The following is a 19,665-nucleotide window of genomic DNA, read 5'->3' on the forward strand; positions in this document are numbered from 1 at the left end:
GTAGTTCAAAAACGTATCGATCAAGCGGCAGGCGTCCAAGTTTCTAACACGTATATTTTAACACTAATGTTATCAAGTATTTTGCATGGTTTCTTCCAAAAACAAAAAAAGTGAAAGAAATTAAAATGAAACGGAAAAAGTGTATTTCCGCAAATACGCAGATAATCTTTATGGGTGCAGCCTAATATGTACTTTTGTATATATTTACGTATGCATGTGAATTTCTTCGATGGGTTATCGTTTTGGCACTCAGTTTATAATTTATGTAAGCAAGAAAAAGTAAAACAAAACAATCAAATAAACAACAAATGAAAAAAAAGAATATAAATTTAGTTGTCTGCTAAAGACATATTTTTATTTACTTCTTATTTAGGCAAATAATTTTGTATGTACTATTGTACGATTTTTGCTATAAAAGAAAGCTTTTAAAAAGTAAGAGTGCTTTTGTTTTTTTTTTACGAAAATAGGAAAAAGTATTAGAAAAGGACATTAAATCGATATCGATAAATGTAACAATAAATAGCAAAGAATAAATTTAACGATTTTTGTATACATATGTCAATAACTATAATTATAGTGGCAAATAAGTAATTCAATTTATCGCTAGGAAAATCGATAACAATGTACACAAATACATCCAAACGATATTTGCTGAATTTATTCACATGTCCAAAACGCACGGTGTTCACACCTCATGTGTTTGATTTGTTTCAAATTTTAAGGGCTGATGCATAAATAAAAGTAATAAACACATATGAAATTTGAACTTGATTAATATATTTTTAAAAACTTTACAGCACAAAAACAAAACCAAATCGATCTAATAGTTTTCCAAATATCTCGAGAGCGGGGCGAGGAAAAAATTAAAAAAAATCACACATACACACATTAAAACTCTCTACGAAAGAAATATTAATTTTTATTTTTTTTTAACTTTCACATACAAATTTTTTGATAAAAATAATTAGTTTTTGAAAATATGTCATCTCAAAAAAATTGAAGAAAAAAATCATAATTGTAGCTCTGGGTATTGCGCAATATTTAAGTATAGTATTATGGGGTGCACCCTACAATAATTTGAGTTATGAATTATTTTTTACACCGACGTTGAGTAAAATTAGTATATCACAAATTTAAAATTTTTTTTTTATAATTTTTTCGAGTATGCAGTTTTGTAGCCCATTAATTTTTAGTATGCAAGATTGCGTTGATTTGTAATATTTTTTATGCTGACGGCTTTTTGCACTTTTTTCTTATGCAAGAAAATGCGCAAAACCGTTTTCAAAGAAAATTAAAAAAAAAAAAATAACGCCGATTTTGCCAATGCTTAAGGCTTGCACTTTGATATACAAAACTGCATACTCGAAAGAAGTCTAAAAAAAATTGAAACATTTGTAAATTTGATATTTACTAATTTTACTCAACTTCGGTGTAAAAAAAATTCATAACTCAAATTATTGTAGAGTGCACCCCATAATACTAAACTTAAATATTGCGCAATACTCAGAGCTACCATTGTGATTTATCTCAGTTTTTTTGAGATGGCATATTTTCAAAAACTAATTTTTTTAACAAAAAATTTGTATGTGAAAAATTAAAAAAAAAAAAATGTTTAAATATTTCTTTTCATAGAGACTATGATTTTTTTTTCAAATTTTGTTTTTGTTTTTGTGGTGTAAAGTTTTTAAAAACGTATTAATCAAGCTCAAATTTCATATTTTTTTATTACTTTTATTTATGCATCAGCCCTAACACATATGAAACAAATCAAACACATGAAGTGTGAACCCCGACCGTTTTGGTATGGAACGCCCTATATACAAAAATAAGTATATAAATCGATAATCCAAAACATTGATCGACAATAATGTCGATAGAAATATATAACGATGAACAAGGCCTTTAAAATATGGTTAAATCTTGATGAATATACTGATAAACTCATCGGTAAATAAGGCGAAATTTAAATCGATTACGGTAGGTAAAAATTTACCGAAACGGCAATAATAAACAAAGACATGCAATATATTGATAATCAAAGTGTTATCGAGAAAGAAAACGAGAATAACGGAGCTGATGTGTAATTCACACACGGCGTTCTGTTACTACGTGAACCACGTTCTTAATTTTTTTTTAGAAATCGGACGGTATACCAAGCTGAGTGGCTAACTGGGCGGACAAATTGTGTGCCATATTCCTATATTCCCAAACGTAAGAAGTTCACCGGCACCGGTCCGTTCGAATGGACACCGGCGCTCCAGCTCTGAAAGTATTCAACTCGGAACCCGCTGGTGGTAGCAGAGGAAGAAGGAGGCCCCCACTGCGATGGAAAGATCAGGTGGAGAAGGACTTGGCTTTACTTGGCGTTTCCAATTGGCGTCAGTTGGCACAGAGGAGAAACGACTGGCGTGCTTTGCTAAACTCGGCCAAAATCGCTTAGGCGGTTACAGCGCCAAAAAAGAAGAAGAAGAAGAAGTTCATAAGTCCGACATCAGCAAGTAAGCTTTCGTCTGCTCTCTAAGAAGCAAAAAAAAGATTGCTACTCGTGCACTAAGTTTTTTTTTTATTTGTAAAGGATATACACAGGGTTGGATACTTCACAAACTTCGGTACTCGCAGTGTACCAGGGTACCGATTTGTGTAATTCGTTGTTTTAGGTTAGGTTAGGGTACGTAAAACCGTCCCGATAATTTAGCACATCTTTAAGAAAAACACTTCCTAGCTTAGTTTCTTTGCAGCAATTACCACCATATTCACCGGACTTAGACCCAATGGAATTTTCCATATGGTCCATTCTCGAAGCCAATATAACAACTAAAAAATACAAGGTAGCACCAGACCACATTCTTGTAGCCTGTGACTCGATGCTACTATGTGCGCTAAAGTAGCTACCTCGAACAGTAATACACTTTTCTTTAAATTTGGCTAGTTTTTATGAAGAAAATTAAAAAACAAAATAGACAAAACTATAGCATTTTAAATTGTTAATACTTCAAATGCCTACCCCAGTATATAAAACATACATATTTATCAAAAACAGTACAGGGATTTAGAGTAAGTATAAGTGAAAAAACCTATGAGAAGAGAAGTGCTCAAAGCTTGGGTAAATATTTGATTTTGCTACAGGCTGGGTTAACACATGGGAGGAGCAAATACGAATTGATTTCATAACAAATCAAATGAGGTGACAACGAAGGAACTGAAAAATCAACAGAACTGTTGGGGATTACGTATTACACATTCATTTCTACAATTTGTTTGCATTTTATATCATTAAATACTACATACATATAACATACGCGAGAGAAGTAAATACATACGTATTTATATGTGATAAATGATTATTCAAATAAAAAATATAGCATCCGCTCCCCTCACCCGCAAAAGCCTCGCAGTAAGCAATAAATCGCATACACTAAGCTCTCCGTTTTTAGCAGAGTTTTAAATTCGCTCAAAACTAAGCGACCCAAGGCGCTGAAAAAGTAGCTATGCTTGATTTACCGAGACACCGAGACGTTCCGGCAGTGTGGCGATTAAATCAGACACATGCCAAATTGTTGCCTCTAGCGCCAGCTGAGTGTTTAGCAAAGCTACTATTTGCGCTAACAATCAAAATGAAAGTGCGTTTAGACGTGGCAATTCAAGCGCTTTTTCTAAGCATTTGGCTGTCAAACTGCGAAAGCGCAAGTCTACTTTCCCCTGTAAACAACCAAAAAGTCGCTCTGCAGATTTGCAGAAATTACTTTGCGAAATAAAAATTGCTAGATTTAACTGCAACTGAAAGTACGAAAATCGCTTCGAGAAAGACTTTCAACTTGCTGCCAAACCCATTGAGTGTTGCCGCGTATTGCTATTTTTTTAGCCAATATTATGAAAATGTTTAAAGTTAAATATGTAAGTAATAAATTTTCTATGCGCATAAAAATGTCTGCTAACACAATTGAAAGTAGAATTTTCTGCGTTCACCGCGTAAAGGCATAGTACTCAAGAAATGCAAAAGAAATTTTTCCCCACCAAAATTTTTTAATTCAGTTTTTAGCTCCCAAGAAAAAAATGTTCGGTCCTAGGTATCTGTGGCATTTTGATAAAACAACTTATCGCAAGTTAGGTCGTTTTCGCTTTAAAGCAAAATTTCGTTCGGCTCTCAAACAATATTTTAGCGATAATCTAAGCATAGGTGTTGTTTAAGATGCGCATTTTCTTCCATAAAACGCATGTTTAAAATCTATTTTTATATGAAAAAAAAATCCGCAAAACCATCAAAAAAAAAAAAAATATAAAACATCAAGCGTAATGTTTAGCGACTTGTAACTTGCACTTTATTGGGCTAAAATTGAATCGGCTATAAAACTGAATACCTGAAAATTTTCTAAATACTCCGATTACAAATTTTGAAATTTTGATGGGAATTTTTTGAAGTTTGCTAATTTTTTTTTAATTTGTACAAGCTTTGAAACTTTAATTTATGTGGCAAACAAAATCATTTTGAATTTCGTTTCTAATTAGTTGACCGCAGGTGTATATGTACTTTTTTTTCAGAGAAAATTTACACCAATTGGAAGGTACTTTTTCAAAGAAAAATTTAAAATATTTCACGAGAATGAGAACTAAGCTTAAACACACAAAAGTAGTAACAGAAAATTCGAGTTTCAGAAACTAAAATTACTTTCAAAAGCCTTTTTACATGCAAGGTCTAACTGCTCCTGTAATCACTTTTGAAAATTCTTCAGTTTGACAGACTTTACCAAACTACTTCTACTTGCCACATCTAACAGCAGCTTAAAAAAACGCCAACAGTACAATGTAGAGCAAACAACAATAAAAACGAGACCATAATTGCCGCAGTTATAAAAATGTAAGCGTTATGCGAGTGCAAGTGCTATGTAGCTAGCGATCATTACAAATTGGTTGCTTGTGACTTTTTTGCAACAACAACAACAACAACACTGCAGACGAGCATAAAAAAACAGATTCAATTATGTACAAATTGTTGTTGCTGATTGTGTATGCTCTCTTCCGATACTGATGAGCTAATATAAATTTTGTTTTAATTGTTTGCCTCGTTTGTTTTGGCAATTATTTAAATTAACTTGTCATATTTATTTTCTCATTAAAAAGGGAAATTAATTAGAAACCAAAAAAACAGCTGTCTTTAAAATATCTGCGGATTTGAGAAGCATTTTTGTAAGTAGGTAAATAAAAGTTTTAATTATATTTGTCAGTATTAGCTTGTTGTGCTTAAAAGCACGTAAATTATGTGACTGCTGCTATTTAGTATTTACACACATACATATGCCTCTGTCTGGCGTTGCAATCAAGACAATTATTAATTGAAAGTAGCTTCAACTGCTTGCTTTTAGTTTTGTACAGAAAACGTGGAGTATTTGATGTCTACTTACAATATGTAAGTTTGTTCCACTAGCTGCTCGAAGAAAAACTCGAGCTAAGTTCAAACTGCGAGCGTTAAGTAAAAAAACAAAACAAAATATTAAATTACGCTCCTTACACAAAAATGCGTTGAGCAGGTTTGTGTTAACATTGGCAAACACATTTGTTTCTTATCCCAGTTTAGGCTCGAAAAAATTTTTATAATAATACCTCAAAATAGTAGTTTGAAACCATACCAAGAAAAGTATCGATACCCTGTAGTCAAATGAACTAGTTGTAAACTACCTTACAACTAGTATGAACCGCATGCCCAACTAGTCAGCCAACTATCTTTTTTCCATGCAATCAACTGGTATTTTTAACATGGGGATGTCCTACGAGATGGCAATTGTCAGATTTCGCTCAGAAATATACCAGTATCATACTAGTTCAAAATAGACAGACAAATACTAGTCTAATTATGGACCAAAACCACTGCTTTGGGAGTAAAAAATTAAATGAATTCATTAATATGCAATTATATGCAGTCTTAGATTTGCCAATAATTAGTGTTAAATTTTTTGAGTATTAATTAAAAGAAATAATAAATTTAATTTAAATTCATTTTTCATTAAATATTATTAAAAGGAAAAGGTTTCAGGTACAATAAATACTATATTTTTATCTTTTTTAATAATATGGAATATGCAAAAGAAAACTTTTAGTTAAAAATAAAATGAATTCTTTAGATTATCTTTGAGTGAACTAAAATAAAAATAAAAGTTTTCATTAAAATAAATTAAATTCATTAACTTTGCACATTTCAGTCTATTATTTTCAAAAAAAAAAAATAATAATAATAACTAATGTTTAAAATTTGAGATTTGGATAAGAATAAAATAAATAAGTATTTCAAGCAGTTATTAAATATTCTTAATTTTTGCCTATGGTTTGGCTTGTTGATTGATAATAGAAATTTATCAAATAATTATATTAATAGTGTAATTAAAAAGTCAAGAATAATTGAAAATGAGCAATAATAACAAAATAATGATGTAATTAAAACTAATGAATTAATTGGCATTTTTTTTAAGTAATTAATTCTTAATCATTAAAAAGGTGGTAATATCGGTATTTGATCATTAAACGGTTATCCAAAAAAACATGCCTTAATTAATAATCATTATGAGTATTAATCATTATTTAACCGGACTAGTATAACTGAATACGTATTCGATTTAATGGTTTACAATATACCCAAATAAAAGTTATAATATTTTGTGTACTTTAGTGTATTAAACTGTCGAAGTTAACCAAAACAGGGCCTGAATAAATCGTTTTGTACTTGGTAAAAGTCTGGTCATTTTCGAACTAGTTTGGTTTCAGTCAGGGAATTCTAGTTGTAAACTAGTATTTTTCCTGACTAGTTTGGGATTTCACTGCAGGGTAACGATAGGTATATAAGGAAATCGATGAGTTATATTACTATCATTATAAAAATGGCGCTTCCAACGGACGCAAGGAATGTCAGGCATACACTGGCGAAAATATAAATATGGAAGTGATATTTTAGCACACTTTGTCTATTCCCCTTTCGTTTAATGTTTGTTATTTTTTTATGAAAGTGTAGGTCGTTATCAAACAAAACCCATGAAAGGCGAAATTGCAAACTTTTTTGTTTAGAAATTAGGAAAATTCAACAAAGCTTCATCAAAATGTTGAGCTTTTTAATTCGATTTTTCAGAAACACTCTGAGAATGCAACTTTGTAGCCCATTAAATTATTGGTATAATAAAGTGCGAGCTTGAAGTAGCTAGGACTTACCATTGGTTTGTGGCAATTTTTTTTTTGTGGAAGGCGTTGCTCATTTTCTCCATACGAAAAATTGTCCAGCGTAAATACCTTGAACGGAAGAAAATGCGTGAACAAAAAATTGCCAAAAATTAACGGTAAGGCCCAGCATTTTCAAACTTGCACTTTATTATGCTAAGATTCAAAGGCTATAAAACTTCATACAAAAACAAAAAAAAAATCTAAACGATGTTATACAAATTTTCTAATTATAATGCACATTTGTTAAAATTCGTCGAATTTGTATAAATGCTGTAGTTATAAAGTTTGATTTAACTGTAGGTTTTTGTTTTTTTTTTAGATAATTAAGCTATATTTTTATTAAAAAACTGAAAAAATTTTAAACAAAGAAAAATAGCTAAAACTTACTAAAATGCCTCTTCCCTATTTATATTACCGCCACCATATAACGCTTGTTCTGGTAAAATTTGTGAGTATTAACCAAAAAAAGTGACCAGAGAGTTTAGCGCAGAACGGGAATTTACCCTTTGGTCTCTAAACGAAGCGATTCAAAAATTAATTAAGATAACGGAGTGGGACCCCTACAAGAAAGCTGGGAAAAAATCGAGTACTCTCAATGTTGTCATCAGAAAGTTCTCAGTACTAATAGTCAAACTACTCAAAAACAAAAGTGTAAATGTGTTAGAATTTTTGCATAAATTGCTCAGCAATGTCTTGTAGGGACGTTTGCAGAAATCTCTCAAAAGAAAAAACTCCAACTTTTTGTAAAGACATTAAATGAAACAAACAGCAAAGGTACAGAAGATTTAATTTGTGGGGTGGTATGCAAAATCTATCTTATCTCTGTTACCTATATATATCTTCCTTCTGTTACCACTTCTACCTCTGTTGATGATGACAATCAATGCTGGTGATTAGGGCATATTGGTGAAACCACCACTTTCGCTTTTTCCTTGAATCAAAAATGTTAATAATGAATACAAAGGTGTCAGGTAACAAGATCAACGGAAATAAGGTCAACTGACTTTATTTCCCACCTTTTCAAAAGCGAAATAAAGTCAACATAAATTTGGAAAAAAAGTCATTGACGCTATTTCCTTATTCAAATGGAAATAGCGTCAACAATGATTAAAGTATGTCGATTCATGGAAAAAAATGTTGTTCTTACAAAAAACATTACCACGTAAGTGTTGTTTTTTAATAGATGAAAAAGGTTATTGCCAAATCCTCTGTGTGGTGCTATTAATCCACACACAATCATGAACTACAAAAAAAATTGATTTTATTAAAAAATTTAAAATTACGAATATAGAAAAAACACGATGCGAAAAACCAAACGCAAAACGCAGCTGGAATACGAGAAATATTTGAAGAAAGAGTGTAGAAAATGATCCAGAACTTGCAAAAAAATGTATCTTTTCCGCAAAAATAAAGCAAACACTATTAAATTCAAGAAACAGTCCGTGGCAGCGGCGCTGCGTGACGTGTTGTGGCGCGAGTTAACGACGTTAGTATATACATTAATTATTAGGTCCATTCCTTATCTTTTCGGACTAAAATCTGAAAAATGTCAAAATGCAAGAGCGTAAGCAAAATGCGCTCACTAAAACAGAATAACAGGAAAAGGTAAAAGAACGCAAAAAAAAACACAAAGTTTTAGTCCAAAGAATGGCAAGAACAAAACTAACGTCAAATAAGAATAGAAATGTATGTACAAAACATATTAACACAAGCACAAGCAGAATAAACACTTACTATATCAATTAATTTTTGCCTCCTTCCACTATCAATTCACCTTTTTTACTTTTTAGATTATTCTCACTTTTTGTGTATTCATTAATTTCCGTTAATTTAAATTCAGTTGAGTTTGACACTTTTCTAGATTTTGCCAGCAAAAATTCTTCTGACTAAATCTGACTACTTTGGACTGAAGAGAGTCACTCTCACTGAGTGTTGCTCTCTCATTTTTGCTGTCATTTTTGAGTTAAGGAACGCTTTTTGGACTAAATCTGACTACTTCGGACTTTTGCTGACTATTTCTGGGAGATAAGGAACGCAACTATTTTTTCCAAAGACAAATATCGATAAACAACAGCATACGAAATGCAAATATATTCTTTCTTCCCCCACATAAGTAACAATAACAACAAGATAACATAATACAAACATACACGATTCATTGTTCCCTTACGAAACGTGTAAACACAGTTAACGACGCTAGTATATACATACACTACACACATACATTAATACAAAAATACTCTTTGTTCCTTCACATAAGTAACAATAGCAACATGATAACATTGTACAAAACCTATAAACACTTTTCAAAAACAATCTTAATCAACAAACAAATTTATCATCAACTAGTAAAAATAGTATAAATAGATGTAAGCATCAAAATGTAAATTCAATTCTAAAATATCCGGAATTCAATAAAGGAGCTCTTGCTCAAAAAAATATATATATTTTTTTTTATTTTCTCTACGCGGAGCTTTAATTCGCGCGGACGCGGGCCGCCGCGAAGCTAAGCAAATTTAATGTTTGAGAGAGCAATAATGTCAATGGATTTTATTTCGTTTTTGAAAAGGTAATAGTGTCAATTGACTTTATTTCGCACCAGGGTGGAAAATAAAGACAATTTACCTTATTTCCGTTGATCTTATTACCTGTCACCGAATACAAATAGTTGCGATCGTAACAATTTGCTTTGAATTATTGATATGTTCGTAGAAATTCGGACTCAGTCAACTCCTTTTCAATTATTTCAGGGACCAATTTCAGCTAAAAGGATCGTCGAACATTTTATTTTCCAACCTCAGTATCGATTTGAGCAAGCATGCAGTAGGTATCAAAGCGGACTTACTTAAGTGAATTCTAATCCAGAAAAATGGTCATAACTGAGGTCATGAGGGCAGAAGTGGCCTAACCCGTAATTTTGTTTTTTGTAGCTAACTTCTTCAAATAGTTTCAAAAGTAATAAATTTATAAATAAAGGCCACTTATTAAAATTAAGGAATAATTGACTTTTAATTTAAAATATATCACTTTTAATTAGGTAAATACAAACAAAAAAATAAAAAATTGGGCTAGGCTACTTCTTGCTCTCATGGCCTACACCATATACATATATCTCTAAGTTCTTCTGTGGCACAAGAATGCTAAACGAAACAGTAAATCAACCAGGTAGAAAATTTAAGGAGTTAAACGCCCTTCTGAGAGTCAAGAGGCCCTACACTCTACATTCCTATCTACTTTATTTTTTGTATGGAGTGGCACAAACTGAAGTGCTTATTCTTTCGCTACCCATGGAAGGCCTTCCAGAATGGGTTTTATAGGACGTACTTCAGACGACCTTTTGGAGAAGTTCTTTTAAAGTTGCTACTTTAATTTATAAAAATCATACCACTTTGAAGTATTTGCTTAAGGTTTATATCAAAAATGTATTATTGCAACTTAAAATTATTATTGAAATTCATTTGTAATGCTAAATAATATAAATTTATGCATTCGCGTAAAGTGTAAATGGATAAGCCCTTTTAGAAGGCATGAAAGGAAGCACTTTTTTCAGCCCTTCTTGGGTAGGCATCTTAGAATGGCTTTACCTAAGAAGGCCTACCTAAATTATCTTCTGGGAATAAAATCGACGCTTTCTTTGCTTCAACTTTCTGTAGTACCATATCTATAAACGAAATATATAGCACGAACATACTACATACATATGTATGTATATTATTCCACATTTTCAACACTTACCTTCAATTTATGTATTTCTCTTCGTAATTTAACAATTTCTGCATCGCGTGCCTTTATCACATCCTTCAATGAAACAATTTCGCCCTGCATACTCTTTATTTGAGCATCGCGATCATCGGTTACGTTGCAACTCTTTGTCGTCATGTTGGGGCTGAAGCCACAAGTGGTGGCCATGGTGTGTGGCGAAAGTGACGTACTGTTGCCGTTAATCTTATAACCACTGCCACTGTTGTTTTTGTTTTTGTTGTCGTTTGTAATGGTGGTGGTGGTGCTGCTGCTGCAACTGCCACTGGTGCTTGCATATGCTAGTGCTGGCGCTCGCTCCATGCTGTACACATTGTACTGTGTATTACAATTATTGTGCTTACTGTAACTGTTCTCATCGATAGTATGGAATTTTGGTTTCTCTACAGGCACCAAGGCGAGTATAGGCGCCGGCAAAAGTGCCTTGGATTTGGGTGAAGTTGGTGAGTTTAGTTTGGGTGATGTGCTCGCTGGCGTATTGGTGGAGTTGTTGTTGGTGGTGGTGCTGTTAATGCCGCCGTTGGCACGCAATATCATCGAAGTTTTACGAATCTATGAATGGTTGAGAGCATTTCGATTGAGCGATGAATAGAGGAAATTAATGGAGAATATTAAATATCAATGAAATGCTCAGGTTTTTATTGGCAGAAGTGGCTGGACGCTTAATGAGTCATTAAAAGGAATGGTTTTAGTTAAATGGCTGTCTGCGATATTGGTTAATCGATAAAAAGAAGTTTGAGTTTTATTGTAGAGAAAAGAGAAAGCTATTTATAATATTTTAGCCCCTTAAAGACTAGAGGAAATCGGTTTTGTAAAGAAAATTATGTAACTAATTTTTAGGGATACTCTCTATTTTTTTTTAATTTTGGAGTATAAATTGATTTACCAAAATTTGGATTTTTTTTTTACATCAAAATATGGTTTATTACACCGTGCGACAGTAAATTTATAAATATAGTAAAACTTCGTTTTAGATTTTCCATCTGACGTCAGGATCTTTTTAAAAGAACTTTAAAATTAAAAAAATATGACGATTTCAAAAAGTGATTTAAAAAATTCAGTGCAATGCAGGATTTAAGGGCATCATATAAAAGAAAAAATTCATTCTTCTTCTTGGTGCATAAGGACGAATGGTTATGGAAAATGTTCTTTACAAATTTTGCCTTTAAATATCCATTAAAATTTGGAATTTTTTTTTTAAATTTATTTAAGGATTAATATTCGCATGACCTCATCATCGAATTTCGTCCAGCAAACTTTATTAACTTAAAAATATAAAATTTATTAAAAGCGCATTTTCAATACCTATTCGTCCTTGTAAACCAAAAAAACTTTATTGTTTTTAAATTCTAAAGAATTTTCTCTCTCATTTGGTACCCATGTATGTAGAATACATTGCACTGATTTTTTTTTAAATAATTTTTTTAATTAGCCATATCATTAAAATTTCAAAGTCCTTTGAAAAAAAATTCTGACGTCGGAGTGAAAAACTAAAAACGCCGGAGTGAATAGTTTCGTGAGTATATCGATCCTTTCATGTGTTTTGACATTTTTTTGCTTTTGTCACACGGTGTTATAGTTCAACGACAAAACTCCACGAATTAAAAAAAAAAAATTTGTTTTGTTTCAAAATTTTAGCAAACTTTTGCAATATAGGAGAAAATTATAATTTTTTGGTGACCAGATGACCTTAGTCAATTTTGTGAATCAGTAGGATTTTTATATGTACCTTTTTAATTAAAGATTTTGTAATGAAAAAATTTTGCAAGAAAAAAGGTTTATGGTTTTATTTAACACCTCAAAAACTAAAAGAAAACCGAATTCTAACAGAAATTTGTGAAAATTTGAATAAGATTTAAAATTTTAAATATTTCTTTACATCAAAGGAAAAATAAGCAACTTCTTTACCAAAATTTAAAAATTTATCAAAATTTGCCATTAATATTATACATGAAAAAATATTAATTGCCAAGCTACATTTCAACAATAATTAGTTAAAATACCAAAAATTAAAACAAAAAATCGACAAAAACTTTGTTTTATGTTATGGAAAAAAGTCATACATAAAAAGTATGACTTATTTTACATCAAAGTTTGCACGTTTAGTACTAAAGCTTAGTATCCAGCTCTTAAGAAAACGGTCAAGAAAAAATTGCCATTATTTCGCGTGTGTGTCCAAGGAATTTTGACATTTTTGATAACGCACAGCCTGTTGCCTCACTCTTTCCTCAAGAAATAATGGAACGGGCATATATTCCTGTTGCAAACCTGGGTTGCCTTGTACTCTTTTTTCACAAAAAACTTTAGAAAACCGTAGTAGAAAGCGTACTAAATTTCTGAAGAACTGCGTACTGCCTTAAGGAAATTTGACTCAAGAAAATTTCTTAGCCATTTCTTGTACGTCATTTTATATGGAGTTTTTGCTTTTCTTAAGAGCTGGATACTAAGCTTAAACATGAGAACAAAACTATAGTTTAGCGATTTAATAAGTCAAAACGAAAAAGTTAATTTATTTTACATGACAATTTGCTGTGAAAGTGAAACCAAAAATATGGTTTAGCAACTTAAAAAAATTTACAAAAATTTGCCACTAAAAAGTAATTGGCTTTATTTTATATTTTTTGAAAAAAAAAAATCAAAACCAGAAATTTAATTTATTTTATATGAAAATTTGCACAGTTGTGAATGTGAAAACACAAATATGGTTTGGCAATTAAAAAAATTACAAAAATATCTAAATAAAAACTGAAAATTCGAAAAAAAATTTAAAAAAATTGTTGCTAACAAAAGTAATCGCTTATATTTTATATTTTTTGAGAAAAAAGTCAAAATCAAAAATTTATTTTATTTTTCATGACACTTTGCATGCTTAGTCCACAACAGTGAAAGTGAAACCAAAAATATGGTTTGGAAATTTAAAAAATTTACAAAAATTTACAAATTTGCATATTTAGTCCACAGTAATGAAAGTAAAGTGAAAACAAAAATATGGTTTGGCAATTTAAAAACAAAATTTACAAATATTTGCCAAAAGTAATGGGCTTTGTTTTATGTAAAAAAAAAATCAAAATCAAAAAGTTTATTTATTTTATATCAAAATTTGCATATTTAGACCACAGTAGTGAAAATGAAAATATGGTTTGGCAATTTAAAAGAAATTAAGAAAATTTCTAAAAAATGTCCATAAAGTAAAAAAAACCAACTGAAAATTTACAAAACTTTGTCACTTTCGCAACTTTTACCATAATACGGCGCAAAAAAACTTTTTAAAAAAATTAAAAAAAAAAAAAAATATTTTTATGGCATCGAAATAATAGAGCATGACTTCCAATGCAAGCCGAAATTTTTTTCCACTATAGGGTATTGCTCATGAAGCCACTTTTTAAGGCTTAATTGACTTTTAAGAAAATTGCGTACTTTTTTCAATTCGACTCTGTCAAACTCAACTAATTCTAAACCGTAAACTCTGTACCTAATTTGCACCTGTACATACCTGCTCATGCACATTAGCATCCTGCAAAATCTTTGAAGTCTTCCTGATCAGCGGACTGGCTGTATTGATCGGTCCTAGAATGCCGCTCTCAGCAAAATATTTCTGTGCTGCATCGAAGCTTGCATCCTCAACGACTGCTTTAGATTTGGTAGGACTGCCCAACCTTTCAATTGGTGTGGTATTTTCCTTGCCGTATTGCAATTTCAAATCCTTTGCCTTCGCCTCCTGCGGCACGTCGCAATTCTGCTCCGTCTCCGATGTCGAGCCACCCGAATCGATTTCGTGCGAACGTTGCAAGAGCCGCCGTCTTTGCTGCGCAGAGCGTGGTGTGCTCTGTGGCGATTGCTGTGGACGCGCTACCGTTACAGGCGATTGTTTTGGCGAGATTTTCACTAATATATCAGGATGCACCGCAACATCCAACACTTGAAATTGTCCGATATTGGGTGAGGACGAACGTTTCGGTTGCTTGAATTCTAGTTTACCGTCTCGCGTTTTTATCACCGCTTCCTGCTGATGCTGCACATGTATCTGAATTAGCGATTCGCGCGAGGGTTTCTTATTCGCTTCGGTGAAGATGTAATCCGTATCCGGATGCGAGTAGGACTGAAAGAACCGTTTTGCTTTGCGTTCGTTTTTACGCGTTGCTGTGGGTGAGATCGCACTGCTTGCTGTTGGCGTAGCTACAATGCCAGCGTCTGTATTGGAAGTAAAGCCCGGCACTTGTAGCGTTTTGGTGGCGGTAGCGCGCGCTTGTGATGAACCGTTTTCGTTTTCCGTAACGCTTGCGAGCCGAAAGCTAACTGGACTGTGCTTGCGATGTAGCAGTGTTGCTGACTGTCCGCCACTAGCACTAACGCCACTGTCGAAACTATTGGAACGTACTCCCTCACCATCGCCGCAGCCGCCGCCGCCGCCACCACCACCGGCACTCCAGTCGAAACTGACATTCATGCTCTCATCGCGCGATAGCTGTGCCGATGTAGCTGACGACGTTTGCGTCGAGAGCGAGTAAATGCCGCTCGATGACGTATATTGCGTGCAAGCGCTGTGGCTGGAGAGATCCGCGTTGGTAGGCGAAATAGAGAAATTGAATGCGCAAGGCGCGGCAGCGTAGCTGGAGCGGCCCGAATGAAGTAGGTGTGACGTAGTATTGCCGCTGTTGCCCGTAGCAGGTGCTGGTAGGGGCACAGCTGGTGGACTGCTGCAATTACAATTGGCAAAGAGGCTGCCGCAAGTGTGGCTTTTGCGAAACTTCAAGCGCAGATTGGTGGCGCGCGGTACTGAGTTGGCAGCGCTGGATGTATCGGATGTGCTTGAGCAGTGGCTGCGTAGATTCGTAGATAGTAGTGGTGATGTGCGCCCATAGTGCGATGGCGTCTCCAACTCCAGCAGTGTGGGTTTGGACTCTTCTTCTTGGCTGCGTGAAATTCCAAAACGCACCGCGGGCTTTGATTTAGATTCTGCTAAGGTATCTGTGCTCATTTTGTGTGAATTTGTGGGGAAGTTTTCCTTTGATTTGAGGGGTAGTTCAATAAATTGCTGTTCTTCCACTTCGTTAGTGGCTGTATGCATGGTAAGGAGTGGGGGGTAGTCTAATGAGCGTGCAAGTTGGACTGACTGAAGTGTGGAATAAACCTGGAAAGGAAAAGCGAATACATAAATACTAGTTTGTAATTTGTAACTATTAAAAAAAAAGTATTGAGTGGTAACAGATCAGATAGGCTTCGAACCGGCTGACTCAGTGGGATCGTCGGTTCGAAGCCTACTGAAAGAAGTCTGATGAGGAAATGTTGATTTCCGAAATAGCTATCACTTCTACCATTTTTTCAAATTATTCTTGCTTTTCCACAATAATTTTTGTTTAAAAAACGGCCCCGAGCTCAATAAAAATTGCTGAATATAATACATTTCAAAAGGTCGCGATGAATCGAAAAGTTTCGAAAAAATTCCTAAAGGGTCTGGAAAAAAATGGAAGGTCTTGAAAAAATTACGAAAGGTCCAAAAAATTCTTAGTGAATTTCTCGAAAACTCATCAGTAAGGTTTCGAAAAAAAATCAAAATCCTTTCATTGGGAACATTCTCTCCACGCTATCGAAAGCCAGAAGATTTGGGAAAAAATCCTTTGATGCCCTTTTACTGGTTTCTCTTCCTCAGTTATTTAAAAAGTATCTGCACCTTTGCAGAGAAACGACCTCGTTTTTCGTTGCTACGATTTGAGTTGAAAATCATTCTCCATTTCTAGTAAGTAGGTATGTATTTATTTTAAACGCCTCAATTAGAAATAATTTAACGAGTAACTCAGTAGTTCGAGAATCTGTGTACAACTATAATAATTCCGCAGCTAGTTTAACACACATCGTTAACAAATGACTGGTTTTCGCACAGTAGTACAACAACAAAAGCGTACAATTTTATGTAAAATCAATGCTGCGCAACTTTATGTTCAATTACCCATTTATTGTTGACTACTAAATTGCCAACAAGCGATTAAAAAGGTTGAGGCTGTGAATTAAAAAATAAAAAAATAAATAAAAAACAAAAATTAAAATATAAAAAAATATATAAAAAGTAAAAAAAAAATTATAAAAATTGTAAATACAAATTTGAATTATCAGCCGGTAGATATAAAGGAAACAGTATATGCACAAACTTATATAAAACCATAAGAAGTTGTTGTAATGAATTCTGTTTGCTTCGAACAAGTTGAATCATAAATACATGCAGTGGCGAAAATATAAATAGGGAAGAGGCATTTTAGCATTCTTCGGCCTTTCTCCTTTCGATTATTTAGTGTTTATTATTTTTTTTTTGCATGTATGTAAATATGTAAAAGAGTTTTATACTCTTATACACGAATAGAAAGGCAAATATTTTCCATGGGATTTCTTGCTCGTTAATATATATATATATATATATGTACATTTGTATATATGGACCATATGTTAGTATTTCCCACATTTGCAAATCAAATAAAAATATCTATCATAAATTCACATATACACGTACAAATCTTCATAGATTTCTATCTGTATGTGCATACATATGTGTAGTCAAACACCCGTCGATCAAAATATCTGCATATACTTAAATCCATCACTCACACATCTACATATTTGATGTTTATTGACATAAGCCTTATTTAATTTTACAATTAGCATTCCAGCATATCTAGTATAAGTAGTAAGCTCTAGCTCGTCAAATTAAAAAAAAAATAAAAATAAATAATGCTCAATTGGCAAACAATTTAAATACAAGTCAAAAACTGCTGGAAGTGTTTATTGTTAGAAAGTAGCTGCAACGCGCAATAAATAAGTAAAGAACAATACGAAATAAAAGATATGTAGAACAAAAAAAAAAAACAAAAATAAAAAATGGAAACAAAAGTAAACAAGAAATAAAGAGACCAAAAAGCTGGAGAATGGCAAATATTGCATTAGCGCAGAGTGAGCATGAACTTTTTACCCCACTTTTTGGCAATCCCACCATTAATAAAATGATTTTCCGCAAGAGATATTAAATTTTCAAGGTCACTTATTCGCAATAATACAGCCAAAAAAAAAAAAAATAAATAAATAAATGTTTCAATAACATTTTGTGCGAACTGCAATATAATTTTGCCTTTGACAGCTGTTGAGATTCAGCAGGCGCAGGCATGTGCGTGTAGCGCTGGCCAATATTTGCTTAAAAATATAAGCCATGACAGGGCTACATGCGAACATAAGCAGAATCACCTCACAACTGAATGCGGGATTCTTAGCCTAGAGCTATGAACGATTTAGGGAGTTTAATGAAAATATATACATAGCTTTATTTGAAGTTCTGGGAATTGTGCTATAAATTAATTACGCAGAACTTATAGGCAGTGTGCAAGCCTCTATCACATATGTGGTTGATCTACCACATTATTTTTTAAAATTTGCGTTTATATAACATCTACCACAAGAGGCTTAAAATCTAAAACATCTTTAGACAGAACATTTGTTTACAATTTTCACATAACTCCAAAATTTCAACTCGATTCTAACACGACGGATGAGTGGAAGATCGACCTATCTCGGCAGCCAGTTCGAAAACGCCCTATCTTAGAAAACTTTTCAACATCGTTCTATCTTAGAAAACGTTTCAGGAACGCCCTATTTCAGAATTTGATTGAAAAACATCCTAGCTCAGTATTTGGTTGAAGAACGCCCTATCTCAGCTGCCTATTCAAAAACGCCCTATCTCAGCTTATTTTCAATGTATTTTTGTTTGAGTTAGGGCATTTTTGAACTGAATTCTCAGATAGGGCGTTCCTCAACAAAACTATGAGATAGAGTGTTTTTCAATAAAATTCTGAAATAGGTTGTTTTTCAATAAAATTCTGAAGTAGGGCGTTCTTGAAAAGCTTTCTGAGATAGGGTGTTTTCGAACCGGCTGCCGAGATAGGTCGATCTTCCACTCAGCCATCGAATATGAAATATACAAATTCATCAATAAATTTTAAAAAAGGCACATCATAAATTTTGCCTTAAATATATCTGTGCCTTAACTTTCTGATATTTCAAAAATCCGCGTATTTATATTTGCTAAAGTATTATGCAATGTTAAAACAGTTCGGTCGATTTTCTTGCATAAATAATCTGTAGGATTTTTCACAAATTAATGAAAATATTTTTGCTTTATTTAATTTAATTTAATTTAATCTTATTTTATTTTATTCATAAAAGAAGCAATTGAATAAAAAGTTTAAACAAATAAAATAAAACAAAGTAAAATAAAATACAACAAAGCAATGTATTTAAAACAAAAAATAAGTAAAAATGTAAAAAATATACATATAATTATGCATTTTTCCTATATTTGTATATACTAAATAGGCAACGGTATTCTCTAGCTAATTGAAAGTTACACTAAATTATACTAAAAATTGCGTACGCTAAAAAACTTCAGTTAATATGAAAAATTAAAAATAAAATGTTTAGAAATGCAAAAAATAAAACTTCGAATAACGGAATGCAAACAAAAATACTAATCATCGTGTGTTCATTGGAAATTTTCAGCCTGAAAGAGCATGAAATAGTTGCCTATGCACTCTGAAGAGGTGTGATACTCAAACATGGAAAAAGGTCACTCATACGCCCTGCCGGGTCCTTAAATGAGTGGATCTTCAAAAGAAGCAATCATGTGGCAGCCGTCATAACAGCAAGAAATGTCCAGCTAGCACAGCTCAA

General features: G+C 32.8%; 1 protein-coding gene across 2 annotated transcripts in view; it reads right to left on the minus strand.

The window, feature by feature from the left end:
- The window catches only part of LOC118735526 (cGMP-dependent protein kinase, isozyme 1-like), a 150,744-nt gene that overhangs the window by 17,005 nt on the left and 114,074 nt on the right, over positions 1-19,665 (minus strand). For both annotated transcript variants that reach the window (XM_036465325.1, XM_036465327.1), the window contains exons 2-3: positions 14,453-16,090; positions 10,936-11,511 (exon numbers count right to left, since the gene is read on the minus strand). In XM_036465325.1, coding sequence (XP_036321218.1) covers positions 10,936-11,511; positions 14,453-16,027 — 2,151 coding nt within the window. In that variant the 5' untranslated portion in view covers positions 16,028-16,090. The remainder of the gene's footprint in view (positions 1-10,935; positions 11,512-14,452; positions 16,091-19,665) is intronic.

Source organism: Rhagoletis pomonella, unplaced genomic scaffold (genome assembly GCF_013731165.1).
Source record: "Rhagoletis pomonella isolate Grant_MI unplaced genomic scaffold, Rhpom_1.0 Rhpom_scaffold_00003, whole genome shotgun sequence".
NCBI lineage: Eukaryota > Metazoa > Arthropoda > Insecta > Diptera > Tephritidae > Rhagoletis > Rhagoletis pomonella.